A 25312-nucleotide genomic window follows, 5' to 3' on the forward strand; every position below is an offset into this window, starting at 1 on the left:
AGTGCATGAATTTTCATGTACCAGGCCTCTAGTATATACATAATTGTATGCAACCATTTTTAGAACTGAATATTTTCCCTGTAAAACTGCTCAGCAACACTGAGCTTTTCCCTTGACAAGCTTTCTGCTGGACATTGTGCCACAGATGCTCATTAGAGGCTCTAAGGCTGAGAGGCCCATTAAGGGCATCTGTACGGATGCAACCAGCAGCCTCAGGGTCACGGTGAGAGAATCCTTGGGGAGACGTGTGCTTTGACATAAAATTCTAGAGACTAAATTTAGAGCTGGGTGTTTATTCCTCCCTATCCTTTGTTTCTCTTTTTTATTTAATCCTTCCTAAAAGTTATCAGGACCTGCTTGAGTTATAGTGCATTTGATTTGACTTCTGGTCCCTTGCCTCCCAGCCTACACGCTGTAATGATGAAGAGATGGCAGGCGGATGAGGAAAGGATTCAGATGCTGCTCTGGATTTGGGTTTCAGCATGAGCACTGTCTGCTGCCAAAGACATTTAGCAGATGGACTTGGGGAGGTAGGACCTTCCGTTAGCAGGGAAGGAACCTCAAGGTGAGAGGCACCCTGTGGGTTGGGCTGGCTCTGCCCTTTCCTACCCAACCATTTTGACTCTGGCCCACTAGCAGGTCAGTCAGAAGATTAATAGAGACTCAGCTTTTTTTGTTGTTGTTATTATCTTTAGTTTTTTAGCAGTTTCGTTATCACATTTATAGGCATGGATTTCTTTGAATTTTCCTGTTTGTTATTTGCTCAGATTCTTAAATCTTTAGGTTTATGTCTACTGTCAAATTTGGGAATCTTTTAGCCATTATATGTTTAATGTGTGTTTTTTTTCTGCACTGATTTCCCCACCCCCTTCTTCCTCTGGGATTCGAGTGACTGCTTATTAGAGACACTGAGACTCTTAATTCCCCCTCCCCCCAATCATTTTCTCTCTCTATTGTTTAGATTAGATACTTTCTATTGACCCATCCATGTTCACTGACTCTTTCATGTCATTTCTATTTGGATATTGAGTCCACCCACTGAGATTTTTATTCTGGTTATTGTATTTTTCAGTTCTAAAAGTTTCATTTGGCTTTTATGCCTTCTATTTCTTTGATGAGACTTCCTATCTATTTATTGGTTTCAAGAGTGAATGCTCTTACTTCTTGGAGTATTTTTCAAATTTGTTGCTTTTAAGTTTTTCAGATAATTCCAACATCTGTGTCATGTCTGTATTGGTATCTGTTGATTGTCTTTTCCCCCACACTAATTGGGATTTTACTGAGTCTTCCCCTCAGGTTTCATTCTGAATAGTTTTGGATTATATCCTGGACATTTTGAATATTACATCATGGGATTCTGAGTTATGTTTCCATACTATAGATAAAGTTGATATATGTGTTTTAACAGGCAAATCGACCTGGTTTAGTTCATGCCTCAACTTCCAGCCAGCTTCTAAGGATTGTGCTGTCAGTATTGATTCTGTTTGCAATCTTTTGCAACTCCATCCCACATTCATGTCACCCAGTGATTCGTCTGGCACCTGGGTAAAGGTCTGTCTATTATCTCGGTTCTCAAAGCCTTTTAAATATTAATGAGGATCATATTATTGAGCCCAGGGCTTCAGAAATCACTTTGTGGGGTTGCTTTCCCTCTCTGCATTTTTCTCAGTATTATCTGGTTTCCCCCCTGCATTTTCTGAACCGTTGGCTAGAAAGATTGGGCTTTAGTTTCCCCATGCTTTGCCATACACTTCCCTTGACTGCGCCCAAGTTCAAGGCCAACCTTTGGGAGAAAGGGGCAGAAAATACTCATGGGGGTTCACCTTGCCCTCTTGAGCTTCAAATTGGAGAGGAAATTTCCATTTCCTGAGAGTTTTAGGTTCCTGTGGCTGCTGTTGTGACTTCCATGACCATAATGGGATTGTTTAGGAGTTGGGATGAAAGCAAGAAGAAAAAGAAAAAGAAAGGAGAGGAAAAGATGGGGAATTTCTCCCACTCCCTTAGCATTAGAAGGCCCCTTCCCTCCTGGAGCCTGAACAAGAGGGCTTCTCCTGGAGCTCTCAGTCTGTGCCAATGCCCGTGGCCTTGTGAGTCTTCCTGTGTAGGAGGCAGGAGGCAGGAGACCATAAGAAAAAGACAATGGTGACTTTACTCCTGCTTGAGTGGTCTTCTGAATCTTGTCTTTCCCCCAATCTGCCTGCTAGTATTTACTTTTCAGATTCCTCAAATAATTGCTCTGTGTATTCTGTCCAGGTTTTATTGCTACATTCAGTGGGAGTGTGCTCACCTATCCTACTCAGAGCTGAAACTGAGATCCTTTATGTGTTAAATGAAATTTGTGCAGGGGGAACCTGAAGTTTAAACAAAACGTGTAACTGACTCTTGCTTTTTTTTTTTTTTTTTTTAAGCTGGCTGACTCTGAGGAAAAGGCTAATTGTATGAGAATGCCTAGGGGAATGCATGTGATTTGCCACCCCAGAGACACTCTGAGTCCCAGTCACACTTCAACAGAGACCTAAAAACCATGATGATCTAAGGGCCTTCCAGAAAGGTAGTGGCTGATCCTCAGCTGTGGCTGGATTCATGTTCTGTCCAGGCACTATTTTATGCCTCCTCCTCCCCTAACAACTGGCACCAATTCCCTTCTTTTTCTAGAAAGGAATAAACAATTTTTTTCAATCATTGTTTCCTTACCCACTAACAGATGCTTTTAATTATCACAAAATTGCAACAAAATTTCAAAATAAATATATTTTGCTTGTTTTGAGGTTGTTCCTCCAAGAAGTTTAGGCATCCCCAACGTCAGCACATCAGCACACACTCAGTGCATTGTTTAGTTTGAGTCAAGAACTCACAACCTTATTCTCTCCTATGGGCTCAACTGTAGAGGATCAGTCATTAGCCATCTCTCCCAACAGAAATTACTGGTTCTCAACCTTTGCAGGAGCTTGCTAACTGTAGGAATGTGCAGTTGGGAATATTAAAACTTCACATTCTACCAATTACCGTATTTTTCGGACCATAAGACGCACCGGACCATAAGACACACCAGTTTTTAGAGAAGGGAAATGAAGAAAAAAAGATTCTGAAACAAATAGTGTCCTAAAATATTTTATGTGCATTAAAACCCAACATCACAGTCATAAACACATGTAATCAACCCTGTAAAGTAAACAGCAGCATTTAGAACCATTTTAGAGCTGGGCAAGCACACAGAGACCACACAGAGCCGGGCAAGTAAAAAAACTTTTTTTTTACAGTATATGTGTAGGCTATATTTGGACCATAAGACGCAGGGACTTTTCCCCCCACTTCTGGGAGAAAAAAGTGCGTCTTATGGTCCGAAAAATACGGTATCTATCACAATAAAGAAACTGATCGTTTCAATCACTTATCATACTGTTTCATCCTGAAGAAATGTGGTATTGAAAACTCAGAGGAACGGGTCATTAGAACCCTTCTTTGGCTTATTTTATATTTGTTTTTACAAAAAAGGGAAAGATGCTTGTACAAAATTTGCTTGTGGTCATACTGTTCTTAGTTTGACAGTTTCTGCGTGGGCTATGTGAGGTCATTCAGGGGTGTGCAGGAAACTGTGAAGAAGAAATCTGTTATTTCAGCCAAGACTGGTTTGGCTCAATGGATAGAGCGTCGGCTTGGGGACTGAAGGGTCCCGGGTTCGATTCCGGTCAAGGACATGTACCTTGGTTGCGGGCATATCCCCAGTAGGGGGTGTGCAAGAGGCAGCTGATCGATGACTCTCTCTCATCGATGTTTCTAACTCTCTATCTCTCTTCCTTCTTCTCTGTACAAAATCAATAAAATATATTGGGTCGGCAAGTAAGTAATTGCGGGTTTCACACATATATGGCTTCAGTTGAATTTTTAGGTTTGCAGACGTAGTAAAAATGTAAAACACATTTTGTTATTTGATAGTTGGCTATTCAGCTGTTAATCAGTAAAAAAAGTTTTTTGATCTGTTTTGTAGTTTTCGTTTGGCGTTCGTTGAAAAATGGAAAATCAAAAGGAACATTTTCGTCATATTTTGATTTTTTATTTCCACAAAGGGAAAAACGCATCGCAAGCTCATAAAAAGTTATGTGCTGTTTATGGTGACGAAGCCTTAAAAGAACGGCAGTGTCAAAATTGGTTTGCCAAATTTCGTTCTGGTGATTTTTCACTCAAAGATGAAAAACGCTCTGGTTGTCCAGTTGAAGTTGATGACGCCCTAATCAAAGCAATAATCAATTCGGACTGTCACAGTACAACATGTGAGATTGCAGAGAAGCTTCATGTATCACATACATGCATTGAAAATCACTTAAAACAACTTGGCTATGTTCAAAAAATCGATACATGGGTTCCTCACGAACTGAAAGAATCACAGTTAACGCAACACATTAGCAGCTGCGATTTGCTAAAGAAACGTAATGAAAATGATCCATTTTTAAAACGACTGATAACTGGCGATGAAAAATGGGTTGTTTACAACAATATCAAGCGGAAAAGATCGTGGAGCAGGCCAGGTGAACCAACTCAAACAACATCAAAAGCTGATATTCATCAAAAGAAGGTTTTGTTATCAGTTTGGTGAGATTACAAAGGAATTGTCTACTTTGAACTCTTACCACCCAACCAAACGATCAATTCTGATGTCTACATTGAACAACTAATGAAATTAAACAATGCAGTTGAAGAAAAGCGGCCCGAATTGACAAATCGAAAAGGTGTTGTATTCCATCATGACAATGCAAGGCCACACACATCTTTGGTCACTCGGCAAAAATTAATGGAGCTTGGTTGGGATGTTTTGCCACATCCACCATATAGTCCTGACCTTGCATCATCTGATTACTTTTTGTTTCGATCTTTACAAAACTCCTTGAATGGTAAAAATTTCAATAATGATGATGATGTCAAATCGTACCTGATTCAGTTTTTTGCTAATAAAAACCAGAAGTTTTTTGAACGTGGGATTATGATGCTGCCTGAAAGATGGCAAAAGGTCATTGATCAAAATGGGCAATACATTACAGAATAAAGTTATTTAGTTCCATGAAAAAATTGTCTTTGATTTTCTTTAAAAAATCCGCAATTACTTACTTGCCGACCCAATATTATTAAAAAAAAATCTGTTATTTCAAATTTCAAGACAAAGCAAAAGGCAGTGTCAATGGCTCTTTTTTCTAGTTCATGGGTGGGTCTTTTTTTTTCTTTCCTATAATTTTTTAATGCAACTGGTTTTGTTTGGGGTTTAAGGTCTTGAATCAATATATTTCTACTAGAGGCCTGTGCTTTCTCTCGACCTGGACCCCTTGGGGGATGTCTGAGAGCTGGTTTTGGCCGGATCCTTGCAGGCCAGGCTGAGGGACCCCACTGGTGCATAAATCCATGCATGATCAGGGCTGGAAGGGGACCACGGGAGGGCTCCAGGGTGAATCCTGCCCCTCTCACACAGTTCCAATCAGCCCGACCCCAACAGCAAGCTAACCTACTGGTCAGAGCATCTGTCCCGTGGTGGTCAGTGAGCATTAGAATGACTGGTTGAACGGTCAAATGTTTGTGGACACTTAGCACATTAGGCTTTTATTATATAGGATTATATACATAAATACTATAGACTGGGAAGCAAAAAAATGTTTTTCATGTTATCTTTTAATAGTAAGTTCTTGGAATTCATTTTCTTTGGTTTGAAAGAATTTTTTTTTTTTTTGAGAAACACATTTAATAGTGATATCACAAATGACAAAAATAGCTGAAAGCCTCATGGTTATACTACTTGCATTCTTTTTGAGCCAAGTCCATTATCTCTATGCACTGGCTTGGACTGATTCAGTGACCACTGTTTATCCTTTGTGAAACAGAATCTCAGATGTCTGCAAAATAGCCCCATGCCACACAGATTAGTAGTATGTAAGTAGAACCTTTTGCTGTCCTTAATTTTTGCAAAATTTTCTATGTAATTAAAACATTTGCCCCTCATTTGCCAGCTCACTTTTCAATGCATATTTCCTGGAGAAAGTGCCAACTAAAGCCTTCACAAACAAAAAGCAGGGGTTGTTTCCTTTCCTCAGAAATCTGGGACCCAGTCTTCTTTGAGAGGCTGGTTCATGCTGGGAGAGGCCCCTTGTATGACTGGTATTGGGGGCAGGATCAAGGACTGGAAATGAGCCTGTTTCTGCAGGGTCTCATGAACATGGCGGCTTCTGTTTGGTAACTCATTGTATATGCTGCATTTGACATTTGAGCTCAGGCCAGCTGGGGACAGACCAGCCCCAAATGACAGAACTTTTAGCCACCTTCTGCTTAAGCTGCTCCTTTACCATCTGAAGGAGAAGTAGAGGCACAGACAGGACTTCAAATACATGTTCCTACCCTCCAGAAGTGATGGGGGTAGCATTGTTCTGGCCATTTGGTATTTGGAATACGTGGACAATAGTGGACCCTAGAGTTTAGAAAATTATTTGGGTTAAAATTGTTAACAGCGGAGTTAGAGTGTTGAACCTCACTTCTTCTTTTTATTTTATTTTATTGATTTTTGTACAGAGAGGGAGAGAGAGAGAGAATCATCGATCAGCTGCCTCTTGCACACCCCCTACTGCAACCAAGGTACATGCCCTTGACTGGAATCGAACCTGGGGCCCTTCAGTCCCCAAGCCGACGCTCTATCCACTGAGCCAAACCGGTCCCGGCTGAACCTCACTTCTTGAGTGTGGCTAAGAAAGAATTCAAAGCCAAGAACTCTGACGTAAGAAATGTATGTAGAAAGTCACAGAGATAGAAGAAGTGGACTCAGGAAACAAATCACAGAGGTATAAGAAGGACCCTTGGAGCTTAGGAAAAAGAAAGCAAAGATAAGCCCCTGAGGGAAGAAGAGGGGGAAAGGTAGGGATGTGCTCCCTAGTATTCCCCTGAAGAAGGAAAGAAGTGTGGGCATGCTAGAGAGAGGGAGGGATGGAAGGAGGGAGAGAGAAATGGAGGGAAGGAGACAGGTATCCTTTATCTTGAGAAAGAGATCTTGTCAGGGGAGGATCTCAATAGAATCTTCATCAGATTTCCATGTGTGACTCTTCACAGTCATGGTCTTTATTGATTGGTTGGTGCCAAGGGAGGAGTCATTAGTCATTACATCTGGATTTGATATCAGCAATGGCATCCCTTTATCTGATTTTGCTGCTTTTTTGGGCTGGAGATGAAACACAGCCGAAGTCTAGATGTTATCTCTAATTTGACCAAAACTCTGTCTCTGTGGTCAATAGACCCAAGGCTTTGTTCCTAAGAATGTTTGATGTTGACCAGAACCTCATTGTCCTGAGGGCTGAATGCTTAAGGAAGTGGTTGAGCAAGGTTTTTATATGGGAGTCTTATGAGGCTAATCTCTAGCTCCCTTGTTTCTCTTGTAAAGGAGTCTAAACAGAATGACTAGCCATATGAAAGGTCAGGGGGTCTAAACCATGTGACTAGCAACATGCTAGGGGAGGAAAGGTTATATCCTGTGATTAAAGTCCTAGACCAGTGGTCGGCAAACTCATTAGTCAACAGAGCCAAATATCTACAGTACAAAGATTGAAATTTCTTTTGAGAGAAATTTTTTAAACGTAAACTTCTTCTAATGCCACTTCTTCAAAATAGACTTGCCCAGGTATTTTGTGGAAGAGACACACTCAAGGGACCAAAGAGCCGCATGTGGCTCACAAGCCAAGGTTTGCCGACCACTGTCTAGACTACTAATACTTGTTTTTACAGTTTTGCCTGTTACTAGGCACCTGAGACTTTCTTCCCTGGTGATATTCTGTACCTGGACTATTATTTTTTTTTTGTTCTGTTCATGCTTGTCTAACGAAATCATAAAGATAAAAATTTTAAAAGTATTTTTTTGCCTTGTTCCATTAAGTACTGGCCATTGATGTTTTAAGATGCTCAGAAAATTCTGTTTGTGGGATTTTTTTGAAGAACACATATTGATGTGTGTGCTAAGAATTAAGACAAATGATAACTGAAAGAGATGATAAAAACTAGTGGTTTCCTTGGGGAAATAATCACAAATTACTGTCAGACTGATTCCAATAGGAACATTATGTGAAATGTTTTTTAAACAGGTCAACCAAAGCAGGAAGGCAGAAACTTCTGAGGATATCTCTTTGCTGTGTGTTTCCATTATACTCCTACCTGAGATCTTTCAAGTTATGTTATTCACTGTTCCAGCTACAGTGTCGTGGCCAGCACTCAGTTGGAAATGAGAAATATGAGGTTGCAAGAAGGATACTATTTGTGAATCCTCAAGATAACTCCATAGTTTCACCATATTGGTTCACCATTGGATGCTGTGCAGGAGAACTTCCACTGACCCCTCACGATCTACTCTGTTACCTGCCCTTCCTGTTCTGCACCCTGGAGACTGACCTTGTAGACCAGTGGTTGGCAAACTGCGGCAGCTCTGTTGACTGAGTTTGCCGACCACTGCATTAGGGAAAAACACTTTAAAAACATTTTAATAATGTACTAATGTCTTTAACCTGAAGTCAAAACTTCTGGATAAGGGTAATGCGTTATGCAGTGGTCGGCATGTGGCTCGCCAGACGCAGTTTGCCGACCACTGGTATAGACCACTACATACAGTCTTCCTCTTCTCTGCCTTGTGTTGGGTTTGACAGCTGGGGTGGGTATGTAATAGGACTGGATGTGATAGGATTGGCTATGTTCCTCTATTTTCCTCTATTAAGTGCCTTCTCCACATATCAATAGATTTCCTCTCTGGGTTCCCAAAATTCCTCCTCCTCCTTGTTCTTATGGTTTATAAGGACTCTGTGGTGCTACCTGCCACAAATATTATTGTCTTGTTCCTTCTTGGTGTCCTTAAATCCTGTCTGCACCTTTGCAAAGAATCTATTAAATTCTTCTCAGTAATCTGTCTCTTTTGCCTTATTTCAAAAGGAAACACTCTCTTCTAAACCACTCTGCCTCCAAAATATAATCAAATAGAGCAGGGGTCAGAAAACGACCGCCTTGTGGGCCAAGTCCAGCCTGCTGCCCATTTCTGTAAACGGAGTTTATTAGAAACAGCCATGAGCACTTGTTGACTTACTAAGGCTGCTTTTGAGCTACAATGGAAGTGAGGAGTTGCAATAGCAATTGTATGGCCTGCAAAAGTCTAAACCCTGATTTAGAGGAAAACCATAATGGGTGAACTTTATCATTTTTATCAGGAGGCTCTGGGGCTAAAAGGCAACTTGGGAGCAGGCCCACAACAAGGCCATGGGAATCTTTAAGCCCCAGGTCTATACAGGCTTGCCACAGGGCATTGCGCTGCTGTGCTGATAGCAGTGGCAACCTGGGAAGTCAATCTTTGTCATTTTATGCAAAAAGAATGTGACCAAGCAACACTAGGAGGCATTTGTATTTAAATGTGCTTATAATTTGTGATTTCATAATTAAACCTTTTCCTGCAGAGAATAGCTCTCCCCAGTGTTTCAGCATTTCCCTATCAAAGTCAATTTGTACATATTCACCTCCCTCACCAGACTGTGAGCATCTCCTGGGGGAGCTCAGGTTTTATTCATATCTGTGTTGGCCAGTGGCTGGCGCACTGTAAATATTGTTTGATCAAATGATAACATGTCTTTCAGAAAGGGAAAAGAAGAAATGGGTGGTGGGGTTGAAATTTCCTGGCCCATCCCCTCTATCGCAATAAAAACAAATTCACAAGGAAAAAAAATAGGTGGTATAGAATATATTAACTAGGAAATACATGAGCGAATGTGCTCAGACTCTGAGCAAGCATAGCTATAAGAAAATGCTGCTTGTTCCTCTAGAAAAGGGGCCCCTCAGGGCAAACCGAGTACATAAGTTGCAGGGCCTTGTTCAAAATGAAAATGCAGGCCCCTTATTCAAAAATTAAGAATTTCAAGAGATTGTCAGCAGAGCTTGAAGCCAAGCATGAGCCTCTAAGACTAGGCAGGTGGCATGCCCATGACGCCGGCTTTGCCTGAAGGATTCCTGAGGAAGAGGCAGCCAGTGGGAAATCAGTGAAGACTTTTGAAGGACTGCCGGCTGCTCAGCCACTGTGAGGCGGTGCGGACCTGCGTGGACAGTAATACTGTGGGCCCCGGGACTCTCTGCAGTGAGTCAGCAATGCCGAACCTGGAACAAGCCTTTATCGCTGACAAAGAGTTTGCATTTATCTCAGACCCTCCTTCCAGAGTGAGGTCCTCTTCCCCAAGCCCACACACTGGCCTTCACCCTGACCAACCTGCGTGTTCCCCCACTTCTTGCTTTCAGGTTAACCCCAGGCCATCTAGGCCACCTTGCTGGCCAGGAGCAACAGACCACATCTGCACTAAAGCATCTCAGGCCTAACCTGTTTAGATGTTTCTTTTCTGGATGATGGACAATTCCCGCCATAATACCCGTTTTGGTCTGTTCGGGCTGCCACAGCAAAACACCGCAGTCTGGGTGGTTTTATGGACAACAGGAATGTGTTCCTCACGGTTCTGGAGGCTGGCAGCCCACGGTCAGCATGCCACTGCGGTTCGGTTCAGGGCGATAGACTGCCGCCTTCTGGCTGCGTCCTCACATGGTGGAAGTGGAAGCGGCTGGGGAGCTTTGCAGGCCTCTTTTATAAGGCTCTAATCCCACTCATGAAGGCTCCACCCTCATGACCTAACCACATCCCACAGGCCCCACACCCTAAGATCATCACATCGAGCATTAGGATTGCACCTGATGAAGTGGGGGTGGGGGAAGGCACAATCGTTCAGACCATAATACCTAACTGGAGAACAATGTATATGCTTGGATGGTCTCTTGATCTTGTCCTCAGAACCCTCCCTGCCCCCTTCCTCACCATAAAAGGGATCTGAGGGGGCCATCCCAAGCACTCTGCACCCTGTGACAAGACACCCAAGGTCTTTTCTGACTCTAGACATGCCCCCTGCCAACAGCTGAACCTCTCCAGCCCCCCGCCCTTGCCCACACACCATACTCACCTCTTAAAAGTGAGCCTCCAGGATGTTTCCAGGTGTTAAGAACCTTAGGAGATGAACTTTGAACTCTAGCAAGGACTCATGACGATTGCTTGCTGTTGACTGGAGTGGGTCCCCATTTTTGTTTCTTCTAGACTATTGCCTTCTCCCAACCCTTCATCCACCCCAGCATCCATAAAAGGGGCCTTAGGGTTTATGTCTAGCCACTCTGCTCAAGGAGCTCCACCTGCTTTCTGCTAAAGGTGGGGGGTAGGGGGGGGCGCGCCTCACAGTGTTAGAAGGTTACCCTTCCAGCCCTGCTGGTGACCCCTCCCCGCCCACGTGTCCAAGGTCCCAGAGGCCAGGAGGTCTGGGACACTGGGTGGCTCCCTGTGCAGGGGAAGGTGCCAGAACGTGAGATTCCAGGCATTGCGGTGTGAGACCTGAAACTCGCCCACAAGGAGGCCGATGTCTCAGAAGCACTGAGCTCTGGAAACCAGCGGAGTGTCTCTTCTGAATCGGACCAGCGTGTGCAATGCAAGGCTGCCGCTGGGAGAGCCGAGTGGTGCTGAGCGAGCGAGCGGAGTTTGCCTTTGATCAGAAGAGTCAGCGTCCCCGGGGGACGTCTTGGCTCTCTCTGCTCTGCCTGCTCCTGGGCTTCCTCAGGCCTCATTTGTCTCCCTGGGACTGATATGGCCTCAGTGACAGCAGCTCTCCACCAGCTCCCTGTCCCCTTTGAGGAGTCAAGCTTGCTTAGCAGGCTGCTGGTTTTATGTGAAGGATAAGCAGCCTTGTCAGCCCATCTCCTACCTGAGTCTTTCTAGCCACCGCCCCCCCCCCCCCCAACTCCTCCCCGCTTATACACCAACCTCTGTTTTCTCTCTCTCTCTTTCAGGGTTCTCGGTGGCACATAGACTTGCAGCCTTGGGCAGGCCCTACTCAGTCACTGGATGAAGAAGCCTCGAGGTTCCTGAGATACATCAGCACCACCCAGGTTGTGTTTCATGCGCGAGGGGGTTTGGAGATGATGCAAAAGATACTGATTGCCCCCCTTTAATATATATATATATATTATTGCTTTTTTACAGAGAGGAAGTAAGAGGGATAGAGAGTTAGAAACATCGATAAGAGAGAAACATCGATCAGTTGCCTCCTGCACATCCCTTACTGGGGATGTGCCCGCAACCAAGGTACATGCCCTTGACCGGAATCAAGCCTGGGACCTTTCAGTCTGCAGGCCGATGCTCTATCCACTGAGCCAAACCGGTTAGGGCTGATTGCCCTTTTGAAGAAGGATTTGTTGGTAAGGGGTGGGGAGGTTTCCAGGGACTCCTGAGGGGGACTTGAGAGGGACGTGGTTTCTGGGGCGTCGCTGCTTGCCTGTACCCACTCTCTCAGAGGCAGAGAAGGGTGCCTTCCACGCCCTTCAGCATCCTCTCCCTTCCGGAGCACCGCTGTAGTCCTGACACATTTCCATGATTCATCCTGATGCGTTGTAAGGATCCACTTTAGAAAATTGCTTTGGAAAACCACTTGAAGAGACAGATTGGCTCCTGTGAGTAGGCAGTCAAGTGTGTCACAAGACAAAACCCTCATCCGGAGGAGGCTCAAGCTTCGTTCTCTCTCTGGAGGTCCCGCCTGCCTGCTTTTCTGCAACAGACGCTGGGCAGACAGGGACGTGCCAGGCCAGAGAGCAGAGGGGATGCCACAGGCAGTTCGAGGAAAAGCTTATGAATCCAGAGGCTTTCCGCTCTCGAGGGCCCTTTGATTCATTACTGAGCGCTGGCCTGTGTGCGTGACTTAACACGTTGTGGCAGCTCCCGGCCAGCTCGGCGGGCTGAGTCGGTGCCCCGAGCAGGCAGAGAGATCGTCCGTGAAGGAGAGTCTGTGATTCTTGACACATTAATCAGGAGGTTCCGTTCTCAAGTGGCCTGATCCTGGGGGGAGAGAGAGGGAGGAGAGGAAATCGAGGCCAGAGGGGAAACTTCGCCCTGAATTGAGAGGTGCTAGTAAATGAACAGCTCAGGCTGCCTGTGAGGCGCGGGCCCACTCAGCACGCCTCGCCGGCTGCTGGGGTGGGCACTGGGGACCCTGGTTCTTTGAAGCCCCTTCAACCCATTGGCTCTCGGCATCCCACTCCTCCTCCCCCTAAACCTCACAGACAGCAAAGCCCATTTTTCATCCACAGGAGAGAATGCATTTCTAGGTGCTTAGGAGGCTAATTTAGGAGGTAGAAGGAAGTCTCATTTCTCTGATTCAGTCCATCAGGGATTTTAATATTCGTCACCTAGACACGGAGGTAAAAGGCATTGAATTAATCATGAAGAAGGGGATGATAAATTGGTCCCTGTGCTTTACATACTTTTTATCTTATTCCGCTGCTTCAGATGAAGTTAGTGGCCTCACACAGACTTAATTAAAAATCCTGAAACTGTAAGCTTATGGTTTGGTTTTACGTGAAGAATAAGAAGCTGGACGTCTGTGCTGTGACTTTTAAGAAGCCCCGAAAGGCCCCTGAGAAAAAGCAGAGATGTTAAACTTGTGAGCTGATTTTGAGAACGATGGGCTCCACCCCCCCAAAAAAATTGACCAAGTGAGAGCCTCCTCATTCCATTTTATACTGTATTGCAGGTTAATGCTCTATAACTTCTGAAGGTTGTATTTACTTAGAAGAGGCACTTAGGCATGCAAAGGTCATTTCAAGCCCCTCTTGGATCTTTCCCATGACTTAGGGGCTGAGAGAAAAAAAAATTCCAAAAGGAGAACATAAAAGCATGCTACTGTGTGCTCTGATGTTGTGACCCTGGGCAATTTATTTTGCTTTTCTGATCTTGAAAAGGAAGAGTACTAAATTGTTTCTAAGGTCCCTCTCAGTCCTGTGACCTTGTACTGTGCTGAGAGTAGTGTAGGATTGTTTTTTTGTTTTTGTTTTTGGTTTTGGTTTCTTTTTGGGCACCTACTATGTGCCAGGCCCTAGGGCTATACCACAAGTCTCAAGAGGCGAACAAACTCGTTGGAAAGGCAGAGAAATGGACGTACAATGTTTATTCAGCTTGGTGAGTACAATCATAGATTTTTGGTTGAGGAAGCTCATTAGGAGGATTTTTGTCCTCCAGAAAGCATGAGCTAAAGCTCCAGACTTCAGAATGGTTTTGTGATCAGGAATCACTTTACCCAGATGAAGTCCTGTGCTTCTGTGTACTTCCGGGTCACTCAGAGCCCAGCAGGTGGGAGCTCATCAGAGATGACACTAATTTGTGCTTAAACAGAATCCTTTGCTATCCATGGCTCTCTCCCCCTTTCTATGCAATGCAGAGTTTCTTGGGTGCTTTGGGGGCTATGCTTCATTTAGGATTCATTTTTGAAAAGGAAAATGTATAAAACTGGCAGAATATTAGAGTCACTATTGCCTAAAATTTCCAGTTAGCAGAAGTGAGTCATAATGGGCAAGGAAAAGAAATTAAACCTGTGAAGGCACTAAAGCAAATTCCACCCCCGTCTTCTCTGCTGCTTTAAAAAAAAAAAAAAATGTTTCAATCAAATCTGTGTTCGAACTGGTACGGCAAGGCCCAGCATTTGCTGTGTTCATCATTGATTTATTCCTTTCTCAATTCAGCGGATGTTTGGTGAGCTCCTGCTTTGTGGCTGGCACTCTGCTGGACACCGGCTGGGAGGCCAAACCTGAATTAGATGCCCTGGTGAGCAGCCAGGGTGCAGGAGAGCTTTGTGTTCCAGCAGGGTCAGTGGGCGGGGGAAGCTCCCCAGGCTCAGGGAGCTGAGGAACAGGAGCCCTGTGCGTGGGACAGGGCGGCACGGGACTGCCAAGGAGATGGCACTCCTGCTCTTGCATTGCGGTGCCTCTGGTGGCATGACTGGGGCCCTGTGTTTTAATGCGGCACCTGAGGATGTGCGTTTGGGTAGAGGGTACGGAACATCAAGCTCCAGCTCATCAGGTGTTGTTTTCTAATGTGAAAGAGCACAGTGACATCTCTGAGTTTTGCAGCTGATGATACGCTGCTGCTAACTAATGGTTAAATCATAAACACAGAGCTCTGTTCTCAGGGAAGGCTCCAGATCTGGCTCTTGATGGCAACCCCCAAACCATATGCCTCCAGGAAGCATGCTGTGCAGCACAGAATTAAGCAACAGTTGCTGGTTAAAAAAATAAAATGTGTTTTAAACTATCTATCTATCTAATCATTTACCATTTTAGGGTTTTTTTTTTGTTTGTTTGTTTTTTAAGGATAACATTAGAACCTAGATTCTGGAAAGAGACTTTAGAACTTCATAACATAGTACTTATTATGCTTACTATTACACGCACACATGCATACAAATACAAATTAGGATAAAAGCAAGAAAAACACAACCCTTTCCTTGAGATTTTGCCTTTCCAAATAGTGGTATTACATAAACATGCAGTTGGTCAGTGAAGTGTTTCTTGCCAAAAGTCCACAAACTTTAAGGGCTCTCTTCACCAGGTTCTACTTGTGGATTGGCAGAGAGGTTATTCAAGCTTCTGCAATACAACATAAAATAAAAATAAATTATATTCCTTTAAGTTAAATAACTAGAAAGCATTTTAGAAAACATTTTTCTTCCTGGAGTCTATTTTCCTTTGTGTATACCTAATTTGCTTGTATATGGACAAAATTATTAGGGGAATTAGAAAAAAGGGAGGGGAGAGAGAGAGGGGGGGGGGGAACATAATTACTGGAGTTGGAGCTGAGCTAGGAGTTACTGCCCTCACTTATTTGCTTTCAAGAGGGTTTATGGAAGCCCTAGCCATAAATCTTAACAAGGAAGTTTGAAAAATCAATATTTAATTAATTTTTTGGAGCTGAATTTTACTTTAGTTGTTTTCAAAAACTAAGTCTGTCAATGAGATGGTTAAAATGGAAGAAGTGTGTTTTATTTTTGAACTAGGAGAGGAAAGGAGAACATTAGCAAAGAGATTGAATGGTAAAGAATGGCTTTCCAATAGGGATCTATCTGTGCACGATGAAGTCTGTGGAAGAAGAAATGCTTCAAGTGTCCTTTTTAATACACTAAAAATCTACTTCTAATGCTGGCAGAGGAGGAGCAGCTGAACCCCAAAGCCCTGAATCTTGACCCTCAATACTTACCCGACTCGTAGAGGCCTCTGGCTGACTGTCGGTACTGCCTCTCTGGCTTTGTTCGGGGTGGGGTTGGAGGGGCTGCCGTTTTCCGATGAAAGCTCTAGCCCACATGTGTCAAACACAAGGCCCGCGGGCCAAATCCGTCCCGCCACGCCTTGCAATGTGGCCCGCACCGCGCTGTCATCACTGCACTCCGCTGCGTTTCCATCACAATGACAGTTTATGACTGTTCAGTAAACCATTCGGCCCACGATTTAGGCTGGATTTTAGATTTTGGCCCCTTCTCTGATTGAGTTCGACACCCCAACGTCTAGCCTAAGAGTAGCCTCTTCTCTTAATTTGCTAAACCACAGGGCTGGCCAGCTGAGCATTTCAACGGGGCTTTACGAAGGTACCGTAGACCTCCGGCATAAGAATCACCTGGTGAACTTGTGGAGATGCATGCATCATCAGCCTCAAAGATTCTGATTTTATAGACCTGGAGTGGCGCCCAGGAATCTGCATCTTGAAGTACCTCCCAGATCCATCAGAATGTAGGGGGATCACACGTTGAGGAACACTGTAGGGGAGGCCAGAGTTAGGTTTTAATGCCGTTAGGAGGAACTTCTGGATAAGAACGATGAGCTTCTTATCATGACATCGGCTATCATGACAGTTTGTAGAGAGGGGTCCGCGCAAGAACAGCAGTAGAGGGGCGTCATCGAGGCACTTGAATGAGCTTACCCCAGGAAGCTGCCCTGGAGCCAGGAGGACCAGGTGCTTGGGGCCCCACAGAACTACCCTGGCCTCATAACTGCTGCAGGAGGCAGGGTATGAACAGAGTGCCAGTGGAGGTGCTGATGTTTAAGGCACAGCAACTTGCCCACGAATAAAAGCAGGCCCAGCGAACACACAGCTCTGACTGATTAGATTAGCAGAGTGGGTGGGTGGAGACTAGCAGGTGGGGAAGGCAGAGGCATAGTTTCCATTTATCTGAGAGAAAAATAACAGGAGTAAATTACACAAGTTAATATGTTGCCACACTCAGTTAATAAATGTATCCTAGTTGCTTGGGAGAACATTCAATTCCATTTTTAATGTTTGTTCCCTTTAAACAGTGGTTGTAGACAGAGATCCTGGGTTGAGGGAAAAGAATATAAATATATTAGAGGCCCGGTGCACGAACTTCGTGCACAGGTAGGGTCCCCAGGCCTGGTTGGCGATCAGGTCTGACTGGGGCCTTCGGGCTGCAGGCTGGGACCTTTCTTCTGACTGCCAGTCAGGGCCTCCCTTCCCTGGCTGCCAGCTGCTGGCCAGGGACTTCCTTCATTCCATGCCGCCCCCTGGTGGTCAGTGCATATCATAGGGAGCCATTGAACTCCTGGTCTCCACATATATTGGCCCCATTCTCTTCTCCCCCAGCAGGAAGCTCCTGAGAGCAGTGTATTACAAAGCGAACTGTCCTCTTAGCGTGGACTAGGATTAATTTTCCATGACGCCTGATCAGCTGTTAGCCTTGGGTAACCCATGTCACCTATCTGGACCCTGGGGGCCCCACCTTATCTGCCTGAGATGAGGAATCAATAATCTTGTATCCTCCAGAGGCCAGGCCTGTGGTCGTATCTCACGACTTCTAGTAGGAACGCTGTGGGTGACGACCTCTGTGTCTTCGGAGCCCTGTTCTCCATGTCTGGAATGTTCTCATGGTCTCAGCTTCTGTTCATCCTCCAAGACTGACACAGCTCTGTGAAGCCTTTCCTTACCGTCCTTCCCGCCGTCATTGTTCCTGCCGTGCTCACCCGTGCGCTCTGTGCATTCGGCCACAGCAGCACTTAACATCCCTTCAGACCTGCCTATGGTCTCCACGAGGTGATTCACAGCCTGGTACTTGGGATTCCTCTGAACACGTTACAGCAGCCTGGTGTTTCCCCAGGGGAGGGCGTAGCTAGCCGTGGCAGACAGAACTCTCCCGCTAAGGTTTTCAGGGAACAGGGAAGCAGTAAGTGCCCACCTGCCATTTATCATCCAGCGCTTTAAATTATTCACATCGATTTCCAATCCCCGCAGATTGCCTGTGATCACGTGAGTACAGACAGCCTGGCTACGGACTCCAGCTCCGCGAAGAAGCCCTGGTCGGTTTGTCTTGATGACAGGTTTGGCTTAGCTCATCAAATCCGCAACAAGCAGTGCCGCCTCTACTCTTTAGGGTGAGTACCTTTCACAGCGGACGAGAACAAAAACACTGCTGCAGGCGGCCAGGGTCTTTCCACAGGCACAGAATTATGAATGGGGGCAGAGTGTGGCAGGGGCCGTTCAGACCCATCTGTCTGTGATTTAACTGCGGGTCCTTGCAGTTCACCCGAACTGGTCAGGGCCGCTTCCTCATTCTGCAGGGAGAGAGTTGGCAACTTCGGTTTTCAGCCTCATGAGGATCCTCTTGGTGAAGTCAGTGATTTCCAGTGAGAATTGGGGCATCCTTATTGTAAAGAAAAAGACAAATATTAAAAGTGCACCTAGAGAAAAGGAAGAACAGGGAGTGTATTAGACATTTTATGCACAGTCTGATGCGTGGCCCAAGGCAAATGGCCACGATTGGACTTTCATGTTTTGTACCAGTGGTAAATCTGGATATATTTTTTCCATTACAAAAGAAAGAAAAGGAACTTCTTATGAAACCACAGATTTTGTCAGAACAGTGGGAAATATTGATATCCAGTCACCCAGGCTGAAAATGACCTAAAATGTACACATTGATTTAGAGAGCTCTTTGTAGAAGGGTGAAGATAAGGAAACAAAACTATTCCACCAAATACACCAGTGCTCATTAAACAGTCCCGAGCTTGCAAATGGTGTTTGTCCAGAAAAGCCAGGAGAGAGTTGTTTTCGTTTGGAGCACCCTGTGCATAGAAGCTTTGTGCAAGCCATGCAGCTAGGTCCTCAGGCAAGACCTTCACAGAAACACCGGGGACCCCAACAAGTGTCATAGGCTTGCTCCTCACCAATAGGTCTCATCCCTCTCAGACTTACATTCAGGCCCATGAGTGACAGCTGCACACCAGAATCCTAGATGGTAGGTGTTAGGGGTAGACACTTGGGCGACGTGGAGGCCTACCCACAGGTGCTGATGCCTGGAGGATAACCACTGCTTGTAAAAGGTTACCAAAGCAAGAATTGTTAAGGATAGTCACCATGGGTTTAAACACAAACACACACACACACACACACACACACACACACACACACACGTTTCAAATAAGAGTTTCAGGATAATAGAAACATTCTTCTGTGGGTTAAATGAAGCATATCAGTGGAGCTTGATAAGAGCAAGCACTCAGTGTATACAGGATGTCCCCCCAAAATGTATACACACTTCGAATACAATGGCAAAGGCAGTATTTTCTTTTCATTGAACAGCTATCAGCTGCTAAAGTGTGCACACCTTTTTGGGGACACCTGTATTTGCTCCATCGATGGTTGTTGAGGTAAGGAAACTAAGGAGGGCAGCTGGCTGGCTATGCTGTGACTTAGACTTGGAGGCCCGAGGAAATAAATTGCCCAGCCAGCTGATTAGAACAGAGCGTTTTCACTGAGATCCCAGCCACTCTGCTTCAAGAGTGTAGGAAGAATGGGAAGTTGTGACAGGAGAGATTATTTTATATCAGATTAAAAATGTATGAAAGTTGGCCATAAAAATAATTGCTTGTACCACATGCAAATTGGTGATCTCAGCTTATTCTTATTTTCTTGCTCCAAATTGCTTTTATATGTTGCTTAATATTTTACACCCCGGAATAATTTCATTTAAAGCATATAACTGAGTAAAATGGAACTGGGAAAGCTGTTTTTGGAGAGATTTTTAAAATCCCTTCTTGCTTTCCTCATACGTCAGAGCCATTAGATAAGATGGTTCTTCTGTAAGATATCTGATTATTACATGGAAAAAGGTAGTTTCTTATTTTCATGTAAATGTTCACTATTCAAAATCAACTTTATAAAGAGCAGATAAGAAAAGATGAATTCCCCTGGCATTAGAAATGAATAAATTATGAGGGCCCATATTTGAAGATGCTTAATTGAAAACTGGAAACAAAAGAAACCATTTCTTATGCCCTAAACAAGGATGCTTTGGATTGTGGGTGGTGTATATGCCGATCACTGTTACAGGACTGAGGGTCCAGGCAAGCACCCCCCTTTCCCAGGTGAATCGCTTGCTCGGGGGATGGGTGAGTAGCAGCTGGCAGCATCTCAATTGATGCTGAAGGAAGAAAGAAGCCCCGGGCAGAGTGGTGCTCCTGGGATGAGGTGCCTGGGCTCCCCGTGGTGGGAGTGTTGGGACAGTGGTGAAATAGGTGGGGAGGGCAGGTGGCAGGTGGGCCCCTACATCCTGGCAGCCTGTGCTCCAAGCCCCAGGGCTGTGGCAGCAGCAACAGCGTGCCACTGCTGTGCCAGTCACTTTCTTCCGATCAGAGGATGATGGGTGCAGCTGCAACTGAGGGTAACCTTCCTGAGTGAGGAAGGAAGGGACCTGAGGACCTGAGGACCTGAGCGTCAGAGGACACAGGCTGACTGCCCTGGCTCCTGGTCTGTTTCCTATCCTTCCTCCATTCCCAAGAACTGGAGCAGGCATCACCTCCACCTGCTCTCTGAAGTTTCTGTAGTAGGAACCAAAGCTTTTTATTTTAAGTCCTGAGAAAGGACTCCCCCACGCCCCTCCCCGGGAAAGTGTACTCTGTATGAAGGTCAGTTGAAATTAAAGTCAGATCCTTTTCAGTTTTGAGATGAGTAGCATACAGCAATTAATACAGCACTGACAAGGAACATGATGTTAGGGAGAAGGGAACTGAGACATGAGAGGCTGTGGGTTCAGGTGATAACGTCATCTCCCATGGAACTTGAGACGCGTCAGCCCTGCAAGTCCTTCTGCATGTAGAGTGGAGGGTGATGGCGGGAGCAGGTGGAGGTGGGCGTGAAGGGAGAGGACACACAGTGAGGTGGGCGTGAAGGGAGAGGACAAGGTAAATAAGAATGTCGAAGTGGAGAATCTAGGAGGCTGGGGGCTGAGGGAGGTAGTGAAAGTGAACTGAGGGAAATCACCTAGTTCACCCTTCATGTGAAATTTCAGGGGTAGGCGTGTGAGTGGAAGGGAAAACTTGAGATGGGATCATGTACAGGCAGATGTTTATCATCTCTTCTTTAGTTCTCTGGGAGAGGGGGTTGAAGATATTAATTTGGTTTTAAGACATTAATTCTCAGCATTAGACAGAAGAAGATTTGATAGATGACATACGGTTAAGCAACAAGAGCAATATTTTATATAGAAAATCTGGGACTTTGGTTGCCATGAGCATGTCAAGAGCAATGACTGATCTCCAGAGCCAGACACTGTCCTCTTATACTAGTGTAATTAACCAGGAGCTCACAGAATGTACGAATGAGGAATCAGAAACCGTGGACACAAGGAAACTTCTGAGATAATTTTTTTCCTAATCACCCCCTTGGAACTTTAATACCATAGGTATATTATGATCTGTTTACACACACACACACACACACACACACACACACACACACACACACACATATAATATAAAAGAGTAATATGCAAATGCAAATGGACTGAACGACCAAATAGCAGAACGACTGTCAGGACGACCTTCCGGGTGACCACACTATGACACACACTGGCACCAGGCCAGCCACGGCGGGTGTGATGTGATTGGTTGGGGAGCTCTGCCATTGCCCCACAATCAGCCCACAGAGGGAGGCCCAGGCCACTCTCTGCACAGCGACTGATAGCGGAGCCCCAGCCGGCTGGGCGATGAATCGTAGAGGGAGGCTCAGGCTACCTGTGGCAGATATGTGGGGCCAGCCAAGTGATGGCACCCCATGCCTGCCGCCCTCCGAGGGAAGCACCTGGTGGCGGGGGAGGGAGGGCAGCGTTGCACGGATGGCAAGCAGTGGCAGCGGTGGGAGTGGGGTCAGCTGCCAGCAGCTGGCGGAAGGAAAGTCCCCATAGGCCCTGATCACTGGCCAGGCCTAGGGACTCTACCAGAGGGTCCTAGATTGTGAGAGGATACAGGCGGGCTGAGGGACACCCTCCCTCATGCACTGGGCCTCTAGTATTATGTAATATATAATAATATCTATCTATCTATATATAATATAATAATATCTCTCTATATAATATATAATAATATCTCTCTATATAATATATAATGATATCTCTCTATATAAGTGACCATTGCAACTGGATAATTATTTGTCCAGATTCTCTGATTCCTGCTGGCATGAAAAATGAACTCCTGAATCTCTTGGCAAAAAATGCTAATTGTCATAATATTTTACATAATGTAACATGTATCAATACTTCATTCCTTTTAATTGCCAAAGGATAGTGCATTGTATGGATATATTGCATTTTATTTAGCTACTCATCAGTTGATGGACATTTGGGTTATTTTCTCTTTTTTGGCTATTATGTATATACTAGTGGCCTGGTGCACGAAATCCGATGGTCTGAGGCTCTATAACAGCAGTTCTCAACCTTTCTAATGTTGCGACCCACAGGTTGAGAACTGCTAGTAGGGTCGCCTAAGACCATTGGAAAACACAAATATTTACATTATGATTCATTAACAGTAGCAACAAAAATAATTCTATGGTTGGGGGTCACCACAACATGAGGAACTGTATTACAAGGTCATGGCATTAGAAAGGTGGAGAACCACTGCTTTAGGTAGTCATTCTGCCACACCAGATTAGATCATGGAAAACTTAGTGGAGACTACAGTATTCTGAACTGTGTGGGTTCAGTAAGAGATTGGGAATCTGAAAAGGAATGGGAGGCTTTGTGAGGGGAGTGCTGAACTTCTTTCCAGGCCAAAGGATAGAGAGGACTATAACTGAGGGACATCAGAGGGCTGGCAGGCCATGGATCCAGTGAAGAAAAGAGCAGTGAGGTGGGCGTGAAGGGAGAGGACAAGGCAAATAAGAATGTCGAAGTGGAGAATCTCTGCATTGAAAACTCTTTTGTACTTAATGAGAACAGGGTAAATAATCGTTATCCAGTGAGCTAGTATATTTCAAAGTTGTGAAGTACTCTGAAAGAGTAGAGTCTAAGAGAATGAAGTATTTCTTCCCTGGGTTCAGGTTTGGCCCAGGTATTATAGAGACTCCGTGGTATTTTTGGTTCCTTAAATCACATCTAATTATAGTATTTGGGGCAGAGAAGCCATAATCACCATTAAAAAAAATTATCTTCTCTCAGTTAATGTTTTCATTCAAATTAATGCTTTAATCAAAGTGGTGAACATTATGTCACTAAATAAGGAATACTTTTGAGTAAATTAAAAATTTTAAGTATATGAATTTTGCACATGATGTGCCACTTACTAGGTACTTAAGTCTAATTTCTCTCTCCTGTTGGTGTGAATTTTAGGTGAGGTATCTCTTCTGCTTCTTGATTACTGGATCCAGTAGGACCATGTACATTTGCCTTTTGTTTACAGTGATATTTTCAAGTACTTTCTATTTCCAAGAAAACAGCTGCTGTCCTTAAGACAAACTGCATGCACAGCACTGTGGTCATTGGGATGGAGACGAATCACCTCATTAGTAGAATGCACCTCTCCCTAAGGCAGTGATCGGCAAACTCATTAGTCAAAAGAGCCAACTATCAACAGTACAATGATTGAAATTTCTTTTGAGAGCCAAACTTTTTAAACTTAAACTATATAGGTAGGTACATTGTTACTAACTTAATTAGGGTACTCCTAAACTGGCCTTTGCTAAAAACTCAAGGGGACAAAGAAGTTTGCTGACCACTGCCCTAAGGGGACTGATCCTGGGGTTTATTATTTTTGACGTGTTTTGAGGAAATCTCTTAAGACAGCTGGGTAATCTTTGCTTCATTGCTACTATGGTTTACATCTTAACAAAAAACCATTTGATATGCTTCTGCATGTTGAACGTGTGATTCTCTGGTCTGTGTCTGTTCAGCAAGTCATTTCCCTCTTCTCTGTAATCCAGAAGCTTTCGGCCATCGTGCTGTTTGTGAAAGAAGGATTATTGAATGTGTACAGTTAGCCACGTGTTAAAAGAGGAGAAGGCTTGATGTAATGAAGAAAATTGACCTTGGAATTGTCACTTTGCCAACCCAACACTTTTTGCTTCCCTACCTGTTTTTGTGTGTTGATTTCCATCCTCTTCTCTTTCTCCAGGCTGGGAAGTGATGACACCCAGTTTGAGGTTAGCATGGCCAACAACGGATGTGAAGTGCATCGTTTTGATCCCAGTGTTAAGTCTGCTCATATCCTGGAGAGTCAGCGCCTCTGGCACCACCGCTTGTCCATCGACTGGCGGGACCCCCATCCAGCCGTTGCTGCCCAAAAGCCGCATAGCAACACCAGAAAACTGGGGACCATTTTGAATGACTTTGGGCATCACAAGGTGAGAATTTTTTCATTTGATTTCATAATCAGGTAAAGTGAAAAAACTCATAAACTGTGTGTGTGTGTGTGTGTGTGTGTGTGTGTGTGTGTGTTTTAAATACAACCCTAAAAATTGGATACTTGAAGGTCCAGTTTAAAAAAATTATTTTTTGAATTACTCTTGACATTCAGCATTATCTTGTATTATTTCAGGTGTACAGGATTGGGGTTAGACCATTATATTTTTCACAAAGTGTGATCCCACCAATATTTCCAGTACCTACTTAGTATCACACATAGTTATTACCATATGACTGACTATATTCCCAATGCTATACTTTATGTCCCCATGACTGTTTGGTAACTAGAAGTTCCAGCTTTAACTTTACTCATTTTCCGACATTATTTATAGAGTCAACTCTGTAAACCTAAGGCTTTGAAATATTGATATTGTAGGAATATTTATATTGAGTAGGGTTAAGTGAGGTTTTGGCTGAGACTGGACAGGGAGACTCAGAAACCTACTCCTAGCATAGGCTCCAGCATACCGTTTCCGATGGGCAGTTGATTTAAAATTTCCAGACAGAGGAAACGACTTATGTTAGCCTCACATACAAAAAGTAATCAGAGTCGGGCTTACGTTTGATAACAGATTGCTTGTGTATCGTATTTCTCATTATTGTAACAACTATTTTTGAGTCTCCAGGCTCTGAAAGGTTAGAAAAATATGTGTAGCTTTGATTAAAATGTACTTTGTAGAATTGAATGGACATTATGTGTGTTGCACCTGAGATACTTATGTTCAAAGGATGTCAAATCTCTA

General features: G+C 44.4%; 1 protein-coding gene across 1 annotated transcript in view; it reads left to right on the forward strand.

The window, feature by feature from the left end:
- The window catches only part of METTL24 (methyltransferase like 24), a 75053-nt gene that overhangs the window by 19446 nt on the left and 30295 nt on the right, over positions 1-25312 (forward strand). Inside the window, exons 2-4 of the mRNA XM_036414592.2 lie at positions 11857-11955; positions 18128-18267; positions 24280-24508. Coding sequence (XP_036270485.1) covers positions 11857-11955; positions 18128-18267; positions 24280-24508 — 468 coding nt within the window. The remainder of the gene's footprint in view (positions 1-11856; positions 11956-18127; positions 18268-24279; positions 24509-25312) is intronic.

The sequence above is a fragment of the Pipistrellus kuhlii genome, unplaced genomic scaffold (assembly GCF_014108245.1).
Source record: "Pipistrellus kuhlii isolate mPipKuh1 unplaced genomic scaffold, mPipKuh1.p scaffold_m20_p_5, whole genome shotgun sequence".
Classification (NCBI taxonomy): Eukaryota; Metazoa; Chordata; class Mammalia; order Chiroptera; family Vespertilionidae; genus Pipistrellus; species Pipistrellus kuhlii.